Genomic DNA, 13999 nt, shown 5'->3' with positions numbered 1-13999 from the left:
ACAACAATAACAATAATTATAATAACAAACAAATAATAAAGAATTACAGTAACAACAATTAGTAGTACAAAAAATAAAATAAAAACAAAAACAAAGAGACATAAACACAACAGTAACCCCATTCTCAGTAGAGAGGAATACATAAAGAAGGGAATAAACACACTAATACACACTCAGTGATAGAAACAAAGAAACAAACAAAAAACAACAACACGTACAAACATAGATAGACGGGTAGACTCACATACATACATTACACACATACATACCCGCGGTGCGTCAATAAGAAAATGTCCCACGCACAGGTGCCGATGTATCAAATAAGTGTGTAGCCGTTAAAAAGAAAGAGAGAAAGGCGTACGTGATCAGATCACATTATTAATATAACGGAGACAAGACATACAAACGAGAAAAAAAATCTAAAGATATAGATATATATGAAAAAAGAGAAGACGGAGAAATAAAATGACAAAAAAAAAACAAGTAAATAAATGAAGAAACAAATGAAGCATAACAAACGTCAATAATAATAATAATAATAGTACTGCCGCCGTGTTTGGGATGTTGCCCATGTACTGAACAGAAAGTAAGTAGATTGTAGATAGTAAGTGGTACGTATTAGGGAAGTTTATGGTGTCCGAAAGTATATATATATACATATATATACATTTATTTATTTATTTTACTTTATATATATATATATATATATATATATATATATATATATATTTTTAATATGCTGACTTGGCCTTATTATTATTATTATTATTATTATTATTATTATTATTACTCTGCATCATATCCTTACGACTGCAGCTGAGACGCGGTGTCCACTCCCGCAGACTTAACTCCTCCACCCCGCGTGAAATTGACTGCGAGGAGGAGTTTAACGCCGCCGTGTAGAGAGAGGAACTGGCGTCGAAGGAGACGAGTGCAAATGTCGGGGCATTCATAATACTGTAGAACACACGAGGGACATTCACTGCAGGCATTGGGGCATCCCTGTGGCTGGATGTTGTTTGTACACTTTCTTTATCTTTTTCCTTTTCCTTTCGTTTTTCGTTTTCTTTGGATTTTTCTTTTTCTTTTTCTGGTAATGACGGTTGGAATGAGAGTTGTTTGGCGTGCGAATCGGTTCGCTGGTCTTTAGTGGGAGGATGAAGGGGTGGAAGGGCGGCCTCTGTGTACTCATCATCGCCGGTATCTTCTTCCTTCTCATAGACAATATGAAGAGGCCCATCATTGATATTAATAATATTCTTGTTGATATTATTATTATTATTATTATTATTATTATTATTATTATTATTGTCATGCTTCTTCGTATTATTATTATTATTGCTATTATTATTGTTGTTGGTTTCTTTACTTTTATGTACATCTGTACAACGTTGATGGAGCTGCAATTGCAATTCCTCCTCTTCTTCCTCCCACTCTTCACTGTTATCGTAATTCGCAAATGTGGTGGATGCGTGTGGCCGCCGTGTACGCCGACGTGTCTTTTTTCCATTCATACGACTCCTCCCATCACTGTTTTTACTGTTCATATCGGTATTATTATCATTGTAATAAGTACTGTTATTATTGTTATCGATATGATTCTTTGTGTGGACGAGTGGGGGAAAAACGGCAGGGCTGCGGTATTCTGCAGAGAAAGCACGACCACTACGTATGACAGCTAATGTCTGCCGGCACATCGAAATAATAAATAATTGGGATATCTATATCTATATTATATATATATATAGACTGCACGTACGTATGTAGTATATACCTTCCTTCTTTTTCCACTTTCCCCTTCTTTGCGGTATAACTGCAGCTCTTGGTAACCGTTACACAGACGCGAATTAAACAAGAAGCACTAAGAAAGAAAGTGAATACAAACACACAACCAAAAGTAGGGAAGAAACTTGAAGGGAAAATGAAAATAAAAAAAAAACACACAAGAAAATCCCTTCAGAAAAGAAAAAAAGATACCTAAAACGTAATCAAAGTAAAGAAAAAAAAACACTGCTGTGCTTACCTAAATAAAGAAAAGAGAAAAAAAAAGAAGAGAGGAAACGAAGATATATATATATATATAGAGAGAGAGACAGAGCCATTTATGTATATGTAGAACATAAAAAGAACAGCAAGAACAGTCTACAGACGAATACCAAACACATATTACAATAGAAACCACTAACCACACACGCATATATTCATAAATAAATATATCCACCAAGCAACACAGACACACTTCCAAATAAACTTACAATCACAGACTATATATATATATATATATATATATATATATATATATATAGTTTATTTCAAGACTTTACGGCCCGAAGTGCGCGGAGTGCCAATTCCGCCGCTGCATTCTCCGCATCTCGGCGTGTTGTACACCACTGCGGTGCTTTAAACGCCGCCACCGGCCCCTTCTTATGAAACAGCGGCAGTTCCACTGTGGCACCATACACGCGTGGTCCCTTGCGGCCGCCGGTTGTGCCTGTCGCCAGCCGTTCCTCCACTACTGTGATGACGACAGACTTGTGCACAGGCGTGTGTGGCCACCGCGCCGTACATTCCTCTCGCAGTAATTCACACATGTATTTCTTCTCCCGCAGCTCCGCACGTACTTTGCGGGCCTCTGCTGTTGGGCCTGTGATGATATTACTTCCACGTTGTGGCCGTTGGGGAGCCAACACCGTGGATCTATCACTCGTCGTATTATTATTATTATTATTATTATTATTATTATTATTATTATTAGTACTAGTATTAGTAGTAGTATTACCAGCCATAGATGATCCCACACCACCACTGTTACTATTATTATTATTATTATTATTATTATTATTATTATTCTTTTTAATATCACGCCTTGCAAGTCCGGTGAGGCTCCCATCCGTGCGTTGCACCGCCCTGTGCTCCTCCACCAACTCCTTCACCGCCACCCACGCAAACCGCAATTGATCCAACTGCAGATATGTAAAGCAACGCAGTAATTCTCTATCCTCATAACAGCAGAGAAAGTGACCCCCGCCCTTCTCCTCCTGCATTGGTGAGAAGTACTTCCCGGGGGTTTCTACAAGTGCACGTGTAATCGTGCGTGGACCACGCGGTGTGGGAAAACGAAAACTCTGCACTGTGTAGAGAAGCGCACCGTTTGGAATAACTTTACTTTCACTTGTAAAGAAGGACTCAAAGTGGGGGAGGAGTTCCATCGTCTTTCGCACCTCCACCGTATATGTACCTCTATTATTATTATTATTATTATTATTATTATTATTATTATTTTGTACAGTGGGTGCCTCTTTACTACTCATTTCTCTGCCTATATGCTTTGGCAGCCAGTCTGCGAGTTGAAATACCGGCAATAACCACTGAAGTGATGTGAATAGCGTTACCGTTGAATTATCATCACCATTCACATCCTCATCTTGTGCTTGTCGTGTGAATATAATGGGATAATCTATGGGGTTTTCAGGCAACGCTGGAGTACTACCACCGGCAATAGCACTAACAGACATTAGATTCTTTCTTCCTTTCTTTCCTTATTTATTTATTTATTTGTTTTCGTATAATTGAATCTCTGCTGCAAGGAACAGCAGTAAAACTAAGCAAAAAACAAAAAGAAAAAAGAAAGAAACAGACAAACTTGAACTGTTTACTTCTTCTTTTCTTTTTGTTTTCTATCCTCTCACACGTCTTGCTGAAACCAGAAAACTCCGCAGCTACTGCTGTGAGGGGACTTGGTCCGGCCAAAAACAAAGAAAAAGAGATAAAAACAAAGATATAAAGATAGAGAGAATCGAAGAGTCAGACAAACAAACAATAAAATTAAAAAAAGAAGAAAACAATAAAAGAGAAACAAATCAGCAAAAAACAAACAAAAAACATAACTGTCAGATAGAAATACGTCATCACATTTGCTCTTATCCTTTCCTTCTTTTTCTGTTTGTTCTGGAAATTTTCCGAGTTCTGTTGATAGCATTACCGTCTATTAGCTCCCTCACCGCGGGTCGAAAAAGAAATAACAGAAAGGCAATTCTTTCGCTTGCAGTTCTCTTTTTACTCCTCTCTTTCTATACGTGCAGAAGAGAAACAACGCTAGGATTGTAAAGGGGGAAAAAGCAAATCCCTGCAATTCTTTTTGCAAATGTTTCATTTTATTAACAAAAAAAAAAACTGAAAAAAAAAATGAAAGGATAGATAGATAAATAGATAAACTATTACTGAGATTTTCTTTTTTTTTTGTTCATCTCGTCTTTCCCACCTTTTTTTTCTTTTCGTTTGTTCCTAACCTCCTGCTGTCAACTGTGTAAATATACACACATACAGAGAGAGAGAGAGACATCTCCCCTCCAATCACTATAAATCACAGCTAATGGAGTTAGGAAGAGCCAAGCAAGCTTATTACAATCCATATATTCTTTTTCCTTTGCTCTTAACCCTCCACACACACATTCCTATTACTTTCACAGTCTTTCGCGTTGACAACAAGCTCATCTACTCTCATCTCTTGTCTACATCAACTGGCAGTGAAGGTCTTTCCCTTTGCTTTTGCCAATTATATATATATATATATAATTTTGTTGCTTAATCAGGCATTCATCTTGAGATGCGAGAAATATACACGCACGTCCGCACAGACTCAAATATACAGAAATAAACACATAATAAATAATAAAAGGAAAAAAAAATAAATATGTATATACACATATATATATTTTGTTTTCTTTCGCATTTTCTGAAGCAGTTGGTAGCCCCTACAAGGCAGAAAGTAGCAAAGAGATATCTTTTGAAAAATAAACATAAGACAAATGAAAACTTATCCAATATAGGAGCAAAGAAAACAAAAACAACACAAAAGAGTTATAACTGTGCACATATGTATACATGTGTGTATACAGGCATATAGACATCTACAAGTGCCGGAAAAATAAAATATAGTAAAATTTAAACAATGAAAAGTGGAAGAAAAAAAGCAAAAAGAAAGCAAAGGAAACAAAGGTTATTGGCGTCAAGCCAGAGATAGGTTACACACCGAGGCAAAGTAAACGATTCCGTAAAAAATCGTTTTTTTGTTTTTATTTTCTTATTTAGTGTCTTTCCCACTTTTTATTCTCATTTTATTTCCTTTTTTTTTGATTATTTTCATTCCATTTCTACATCCATGGAATCCGTTTCCTTCTCATTTCCCTTTCCCTTTCATAATTTCATTATGCAAAAAGACCTATTGTAGTGGTCGTTATATCTTCATCATCACCCGTACCAACAAACACCATCCAGAGAAGAAACAATGACAATAACAAGAGCAAAGGAATACCCACAGCAGCAAGAATATCAAAAGAGTCTTCTAGTAATCCCCCAATAAGTCGTGCACTAGCTGAAACGGTAGTTACAGTTCCATCTACGGCTGTCTGAACTAGTGGGGCAGATCTACATACAAAGTTACGAACACCCTCACAGAATTGAGCAATGCGTACCTCAGAAATTCCTGCCGTACTCCTATCTACATGAGAAGAGGCTCGTCTTGATAACACCGGAACAGAACCTCTTCTTCCATTTAAATTAATTTTGCTTATATCCGTCGATAGGGATGCCCGTTTTTTAGGTAACATTGCGTCAATCTCTCTTGGTGTTATACTAGTAGGAGTATTGTCGTTTTCCTGCTGAAATCCCAAGAAGCCACCCATCAATCCCCCTAATAATTTATTTTTTAGGTTTTCTTGTGCCCCTGGGGACGGTTCTGTTTGAACTATCAAATCATTAGACTTCTTGCTTGACATTTCCTCTCTTGACTGATACTGAGAGCGGCTTACACAATCCGTACTGCTTTCACCACAAACTGTGTGATCTAACATTTGCACAGTTCCCTCCGTCTCTGTACGATCGTGGTACGTCCTGGGAGTTGCGTTTGTGGAAAACAGTGGGAATGGTTGCGCGGGATGTTCCGATCCTGACAATGACTTCCGTGATACATCAAAGAATGGATCATTCCTAGATGCCAATAGTGAGCATTCATTTGACAATTGCGATGTGGAGAGTTGATCACTGGATCTATTGTTATAAAGGGAGGGATCATCGCCAGCTGCACCAGGTCGTCGTGTGCCAACGGAATTACCAGCAGTACTATTCGTACTATTACCATAACGATGATGAAGACTATTACTATTATTATTATTATTATTATGATGATCATTGTTTTTGTTGTGGCCTTTATGAATATTTTCAGATAAATCAAATAACGCCAAACCCTGTCCGGCACGTCCACCATTAATATCATGAGTGAGTCTATTCGTCCTATCAGATCCTGTACTTAACACTTCTACTACATTATCCGGTGGCATACTATTCGCCATAGCAGATAAAGGAGAAGATACTGCGGCGGCAAGAGCACTGAGAGCCGTAGAACTACGAAGTCGACAAGGAAGTAAAACACATCCACCTCCTTGACGAGATGATTTAAACATTTTAGAAGAACTTCGGCTGTATGGTTTGCGGGCATGACCATGGGATGTGGACTGTGCATTAATACCCTTTGCATTACTAAGCCATCGTACCGGTTCACCCAGCACAGGTGGTAAACAATTACACTCATCAAGACCTCGCTGCTGCATTGCTTGACGTAATTTTTCTTGCCAAGCAAGATATTTCGTCCGTTCAGACTTCAACCATTTATTAGCCGCATTTAAACAGCTACTCTCATCACCAAGACGTTCATAGTATACAAAAAAGTATGGCTCTCCTTGAGAGGCCTCAGATGGAGTTCTAGGGTCTTTTACAGGGGGTGTTGAAAGTGTTGCAGATTCTGTATCAGATTCAGATCCAGCATTTCGTTCTACTACATTGGATGATGGATCAGTGTTTCTCCATGTTGGTAGACCTTTATTACTATCTAAACTTTCATAAACATTATTTTTATCGCTAACATTGTTTTCTTTCACTCCATTCATCTCACCACTAGTCATTTTTTCATTACTATTACTATAATTTCTTCTCCTAGGGAGTCTTCCATGTTTGGTAATAGTAGGAGTACTATTATCTCGAGGTGTTGAAACAGTGTGTGTAATACCCTCAATAATTGTATTTTCCGTAAAAGATGAATCAGACGTAAGGTGTGTACTACGATTCGTTGGTGTAACACACTTTGTGCTATTACTCGTATTGTGCTCTCCACTTACACTTCTAACAACCCCTTCTTCATCTTCTCCTTGATGACGCTGCATGGGTGGCCCCAACTCTTTAAACGTTTTGGTTTGTTGTACAGGTATTGGTTTGTGTCCACCCACTTCTCCCTCCGTCACTCCATTCTTTTTACCCTCCTTATTATGACCACTACCACTATGAGCAGCAGGGAGACTATTATTATTATTATTATTATTATTATTATTATTATTATTATTATTATTATTATTATTGCTACTATTTTCCTTTCCAATAGACTGCACCCCATATAGAGGCGATGGGACAAAAGACTGTGATGCCTGTGATACCTGCAGTTCCCGCACCGATATCGGCGCACTATTCGTTGGACTCGTCTGACTTTGACTACTCGGCAGTCCCCAGAGGGACATCTCCGCCAGTGTGTTGCCCGTACTTGTCCTGGTCTGCTGCTTCCACTGACTCCCGCTGCTGCTGGCAAGACTACTGCCCCACCACTTTATGCTCTCCGGGCGTAGCTCTAGTAATAATGTGCGACGCTCGCCTGGGAGGAGAACCCCATCCGGGAGTTCCGCCCCAATTAACGCAAAGTACGACGGATGAGAGGAGCGGAGGGAATAAATAATAGAGGAGGCATCCGCATCCGGGCCGGATGTATTACAGAGCGAAATCTCCAACCGCCCATTGGGTTGAAACGCCTCCCACGCTCGTAAAAGAGGCATACAGATATATATATATATATATATATGGGTACTTCTTCTGTAATATGCGTAGAAATGTATGGGGGAGGGAGATGGACGAAACCGAGAAGAAAACAAAAAACAAAAAGAAAGTCAAAAAAAGGAGAATTGGTCGAAAGACCAAGTGTATTGATGAAAGGGGGAATTTACACCAATGAATGCGTAATAAAGAGAGAGAAAAAGTGTTATAAGCTACTTTTAAATTGCCTCGAACACCGCACTAGTGCTATAGAGAGAAACAGAAAGAAAAAAAGAAAAAGATAAATAAATAAAGCTCTGCATGCAGGTATCTATCTATCTATATCTATATCTATATATATGTATACTTATATATAAGCAGTGTATGACCAATAACCATATTAACAAATGAAAAGTGCAATAAAAATAAAAAAAGAGGGGAAAGTCAGCCAATTTTTTTTTATGTAGTTCAATTTCAATAATCGAAATTAGATAAAAGTTACATACATTTATCGGTTAGCAATATTAGACCAACCCTGCACCGGCCAAAAAACTGCAGATAATGGCCACTATAGCCAGTGAGAGTGCAAAAAATCCCACTTGTGAATCATTTATAACATCATCATAGTTTATTCCTGCAGAGATCAGAACATGTTTCTCTTTCTTTTTCTCATCATCACGAAGTGAGACACTCTCCTCAGATGGTATTAGTACTCTCGTATTACTTGTATTAGACAAAACTCGCCGTGTATCTGCAGATAACGATGCCCAAAATCTTCGCTCTGACAAGAAAGCCACTTTCACAGGAAGCGTAAATACTGTTACCCCAGTATATACCTCTTGTGTTTCTTTCTTATATTGCCACTCTTTTTCCCTATTCCCATTAGTATTAGTAGTAGTAGCTATAGCAGTAGCAGCAGTCATCACCTTATTCCACCAGGTCAAAAAGTCTGATTTCATAACATCCTTCTCTACTATTTGTGGTTTATGCAAGAGAGGATGCGTTGCTGGAAGCTCCGCAAACATTATGCGAATAAAATCTACTGCGGTGGTTGTCTTTCCTCTAACATATGAAGAAGGAAGTGGTGATAGTGACAACAATGATGATGAAGTTGATGTTGTTGTTGTTGCAGTAGTGTTGTTTACCTTCGCTGTTTCTCCTTCAGGTTCTCTTTGCATTTGATTTTCCTGATCCAAGTCATTATTATTACTACTTGTAATGTTTTCTTCAGAGTTCATCGTTTTCACTGAAGTTGATGAGTTGGATAATACACTCCACTCCTTGTGTAAACGATCTATTCGCTCTGGTTCTTTAACACGCAGTGAAATATACGCCATGGACTTATTCTCACTTTCTAAATTATACATCATCCTGCTAGTACTACTATCACTACCACTATTAATAGTATTAAACTCATCCTCCTCCTCGCTTGGAGGATATAGCACTCCATGTGTTCCCTGAGCCCACCACCAATGCGCATTTCTAGTTGTTACACGATATACAAAGGCTCTAGAAGAATTCCCATTACGCAATCGTAGTGTATAGGGGTGTGCTGCTGTGGCGTGTACACGTCCAAGTGAAGCTATCGCATTTTCTCCTAATGTTAATTTGTTATTACTACCTCTCTCAATAACCGCTAGAGTAACAGAAGGATGGATGAGAATTTCCTCCACATCGGGACTGCCTTCCATGACCAATGCGTGACAAATAAAAGGGATATGTTCCCTTTTTGTAATTACCAAGAGTGATTTTTTTCACCCTTTCTTTTTTATTTTTACTTCCCTTTCGTATGACGTGGTTCGTCTAACATCTACAGACAATTCAGACAGTAAGAAAAATACAAATAGATATAAAGATAACAATAATAATAATAATAATAATAATAATAATAATAATAATAAACATAATCAAGAGTCATGTGTGTTACTTGTAGTATAAATAGACGTATACTCGGTGATGGTAAAAAACGTTATACAAAGAGTGCTCGTCCATTCTCTATTGGCCGTATGCACCTCTTTCTTTCTCTCTCTCTCTATATATATATATACACTCTATCTAACGTAAACATATATATATTTCTTCCCCATTCTCTTTCTTTTCCTTCTCTCCTCCATCAATGCATAACACTCTTTCTCCTTCTCTTTCCCGTTGATGATACTCCGGCTACTACTGCTGCTGTTGCTGTCGCTGTTGCCGACGTTAATTGATCTCGCAACTGACGGGAACTACTAAAATGTACAGCCGGTGATGTCATGGGCGAGCTGCGTCTTACGAATGCCTTTCGTGGTGGTGTGGTAATGGGAGCCATACGAGATGCAGACATACCTCCTGTCTCCCGTTCGGTTTCCCCTCCATATAATTTACTTGTTGGAGTTGACTTATGCATAGGAATGGTGTTGGTATTTGTATGATGTGTGGTGTGTTCGCCCATTTGCAGTTCCGCCGTTACCGCAAGAATAGCACCGGTGTCGTGGTGCAACATCAACCACTCTCTTCCACGTTGTGTGATGGATGGACCGCTGCGCAGTAAACGTGCCTGGACCTCATCCACTGTAAAACATCCATCAATGGCCATATGTTGTGGGGTAAAGGAAAATAACAACATGGCAATTCCAACTGCAGTCATCTCATTAGAGGCCATTGTGTCAGATGTTTTCTTTATAAAAGCATCCTTGCGGTTTTTTTTTACCCCTTTTGGGATTTTATGTTGTATACCTGAAGAAATACCTTGTCGTTTTTTTTCCTTTTCTTGTATTCGCGGAGGTGAAACTTTTGTTTGACGCATTGATGTTAGAGGCGGAGGTGAAAGTGGGAGTTGCATTTGTCGATTCGGCCGTTTCTCATCATGAATAGTATTGTAGTATTCTTCTTCTTCTTGAGAACTCCTATACTCTTCTGATACACTCGCAGAACTATTACTATTATTATAGGATTCCCCACGTAATGCACGAAGATACTTTTCTGCGGTGTAAACATCATGTAATTGATCAATATCCCCGAGAGCCTTCTTTGCCAATGATCGCAGTCCCGCACTATATCCATTCTTCACCGCCAATAACTCTGCGGTAAGTAAATCTTGACCTTGTCGTAGTTGTGCGACTTCCTCCTGCAGAGATTTGTTATACGCCATTTGTGTCTCTTCACGCACAGAAGCCTCCTGCATGGCCATTTCCGCCAAACGAGCGGCTTCTGTGGCGGCATCAAGACTTTTTTGTGTTTTCCGCAGTTGTGCCGCTTCTGCCTCCCACTTTGCGTGATCTTCTTTTACCTGTTCCTTAAGTTCATCACGGTCATTTGTGATTTGACGTAATTCCTGCTCTAATTGTTGTACGTGTTGATGGAGTTCATCGTAGTCGTGTTGTAGTGCACTTAGCTCCTCGTTCTTAGAGGCCAATAACCCACGCATCTCAGTAATAAGCTCCTTCCAGGGTAATACTTCCTCCTTTACTACATTTTCTTTTTCCTTTGCAACTATAGAAGTATTTAAACTACCATTTTCATTTGTTTGAGAAGCCTCATCAATTGTATTGATTAATGCCTGCCTTACATCATGATCAACAACACTCCACTTGGGAGGAGAACCGTCAGGAGGCGGAGGTGTCGATTCATAGAATAGTGAAACGCCTTTCATATTCCTTTCTTCTTTTTCTTCTTCAGTGTTTATTGCCACATTAATTCCACAGTCCGGAGAAGTTTGAGTTTCCGCATCTATACTAGAAACTGTAACTACCTTATTAGTAGCGACTAAAGAATTTATCTCTTCTTTTTCTTTTTCTTCTTCTTTTACTGTAGGAGTTGTAGTTTCTATTTCTATTTCCGTCTGTGTTTCCTTCGTATCTGTTCCCGCATACGACTCCGCAAGAACCGTTGGGAACATTTCACGGTATAATCTCCTGTTAAAACACTGGGCAAAGTAATGCACCCACTCCGCATGCTCCTGTACACTCCGAGTACGAAATATAATGGGTGGATTTACTACTTTACTCCCTACATGTGTACTGGGTTGTCGTGCAATAAAGCCAAAATAGGCATAACTCGCATCTCCCGCGTGTTCAATGGCAATACTGGCCATTAATTTTTCGTATTGATCAAGATGTCTTCGACGAGATCGCTGTTGCAATTGTTTATTATTACCATAATCATCTGTATTATCTCTTGAACCTGTAGTAGCATTACTGTTATACTCTTCACTAATATCACCACCCCCATCTGTTTTATTTTCCTCATTCTTATTCTTATTTTTATGTCGTCGACGCTTACTGATTAAAGAAAGAAAAAAGTTACTACTACTGTTAGTATTACCATTATCATTCGTCTCTCTTGTTTGTGAGAGACTAAAATCTTTCAACTCTGCAGTATCAAAGAGTTCCTCCTCATTCATGGGTAAAGCACGGAAGGATGGTACAAAGTAAACCATATCCCTAAATGGAACGATCAATAATGCTCTTTGAAAGGCATGCTGCTCATAATCTTCTTCATTACGATAGATAGATAATCCACGATCATCAGCTACAACAAAGTAAAATCGCCATGATCGTGAAAATACATGAGTTGGTGTTTTCTTCTGTAGCATATCCTCCACATTCATCATGGATAATACACCACAAACACGACCAACACTAGATGAAAGTCCAAGTGGGAATGGAATATCAGGCAAACCATGTACATGCGGAGGTACTTTATTCACTAATAACATGGAAGAAGAGTCTTTCTTAGATCCCTGTACAGCACTCGCTAAGGCATCCAAGTAACGTGATTCCATCATTGAAGGGGATGAACTAGAAAGACCAGATGTACCTTGGAAACGATGTCCCTGAATAGCATAAGCAGCATAACGATAACTAAGAGCTAATGAAGTACGCAACTGGAGTATTTCACGGTCTTTTGTGCGAATAATATCACGTACAAGTTGGGTTTCTTGGGGTGTTACCCGCAATATGGGATGATGCTGTAAAGCAGAAACACCAGCACGACCAGTACTATTATTATCAATACCACTCTTTTCACCCATAATAAGACCTCTTTCTCTTTCTAAATTTTTTTGTTTTCTTAGTAATTTATTCTGCATATTTACCATTCCTACTGGTGTTGCTGCTAATGCTGATGATGGTGATAATGATAATTTCGTCATTTGTTCCTCATGTTGTTGTAGTAAAGCGTGAATAATACGCTCTGCTACAGCACTAGGAGAAGTATACTGACCAGTACCACCACTATTACTATTATTCATATTCATATTACTCTCTATAGAAGGTCGTATAGCGGAGAAACTTGTAGTGCCATGCATTGGACTCCAGTGATAATCCACAACATTACTTGCCTTCTCAATTTCTACACGAGGTGGACTCGTTTGAGGAGTTAACTGTTTTCTATCTGCAGATCGACCGGGTTCATGAGGTTTCATGTTACCACGTGAAGAAAGGGGTGGAGTTTTTATATCGGTATTTCCACTAGTTCTTTTAGGATCCATAGTAGTAGTAGTATTAATAGAAGAAGCAGAAGTAATGGGATGATTTTCAGTATTACGTGTACGCCCAAATGCGGCAACAACGTCTACAATAGGCTTTGACGAATGAATTTCTTCTCTATGAGACTGCATGTTATAATCAAATCCACGATATTCACCATTATAAACATTATTCTGGTTGTTGTTGTTGTCATAGTAATGGTGGTAAACTTCTCCACTATTATTTCTCTCATACTGTCGTAATGTAAATCGAGAATCCACCTGTTGCTGTTGCTGTTGTTGTTGTTCTTTTTGCCACTCTGGAAATTCTCCTGTTCGTTGATTATCTCCACCCACACTACGTGATCGGTGATTTCGCCTCTTCTTTGGTCTATGTAATGCCCGCTGCAATCCCAGATCCTTCACGGACTGCGGCTGCAGCATCTCACTCACACGCGGCCCTAATGTTTCGTAGTTAATGTGATCTCTCTCATGTGGAGCCCAACTCACAGCCCTATTGAGATCTGAGCGGTGTGGGGTTGGCCGGAGAGTGAATCTCGCCGTGTATTCTCTGCTGCTCATTACCTTCTGTACTGTTTTCCACCCACTGTTTTTTTTTTGTTAATATATATATATATATATATATATATATATATATATATCCTGCTGGTAAATGAACGAAAAGATAGATTTCTTTTTTCT

General features: G+C 38.9%; 5 protein-coding genes across 5 annotated transcripts; all 5 read right to left on the bottom strand.

Annotated features, from left to right (window-relative positions):
• Window positions 1-731: 731 nt before the first annotated feature.
• Window positions 732-1697, bottom strand: LSM04_007345 (uncharacterized protein; the record flags this gene model as incomplete). Its single annotated transcript, XM_067332316.1, has 1 exon — window positions 732-1697. One exon carries the CDS (start codon window positions 1695-1697, stop codon window positions 732-734), a length of 966 nt encoding a protein of 321 aa, XP_067194400.1.
• Window positions 1698-2312: 615 nt separating this feature from the next.
• Window positions 2313-3515, bottom strand: LSM04_008721 (uncharacterized protein; the record flags this gene model as incomplete). The annotated part of the gene is made up of 1 exon (XM_067332304.1): window positions 2313-3515. The coding sequence occupies one exon, from the start codon at window positions 3513-3515 to the stop codon at window positions 2313-2315; it is 1203 nt and encodes a 400-aa protein (XP_067194425.1).
• A 1692-nt stretch (window positions 3516-5207) lies between these two features.
• LSM04_008908 (uncharacterized protein) lies at window positions 5208-7874 on the bottom strand (the record flags this gene model as incomplete). The annotated part of the gene is made up of 1 exon (XM_067332293.1): window positions 5208-7874. The coding sequence occupies one exon, from the start codon at window positions 7872-7874 to the stop codon at window positions 5208-5210; it is 2667 nt and encodes an 888-aa protein (XP_067194430.1).
• A 501-nt stretch (window positions 7875-8375) lies between these two features.
• On the bottom strand, window positions 8376-9542 carry LSM04_001992 (uncharacterized protein; the record flags this gene model as incomplete). The annotated part of the gene is made up of 1 exon (XM_067332282.1): window positions 8376-9542. The coding sequence occupies one exon, from the start codon at window positions 9540-9542 to the stop codon at window positions 8376-8378; it is 1167 nt and encodes a 388-aa protein (XP_067194284.1).
• Window positions 9543-9964: 422 nt separating this feature from the next.
• Window positions 9965-13879, bottom strand: LSM04_005539 (uncharacterized protein; the record flags this gene model as incomplete). Its single annotated transcript, XM_067332271.1, has 1 exon — window positions 9965-13879. One exon carries the CDS (start codon window positions 13877-13879, stop codon window positions 9965-9967), a length of 3915 nt encoding a protein of 1304 aa, XP_067194360.1.
• Between the last annotated feature and the right edge of the window lie 120 nt (window positions 13880-13999).

Source organism: Trypanosoma melophagium, assembly GCF_022059095.1.
Source record: "Trypanosoma melophagium isolate St. Kilda chromosome Unknown ctg12segment0, whole genome shotgun sequence".
Lineage (NCBI taxonomy): Eukaryota > Euglenozoa > Kinetoplastea > Trypanosomatida > Trypanosomatidae > Trypanosoma > Trypanosoma melophagium.
The sequence above is the reverse complement of the archived record's forward strand: the minus strand, read 5'-3'. Positions and strand labels throughout refer to the sequence as shown.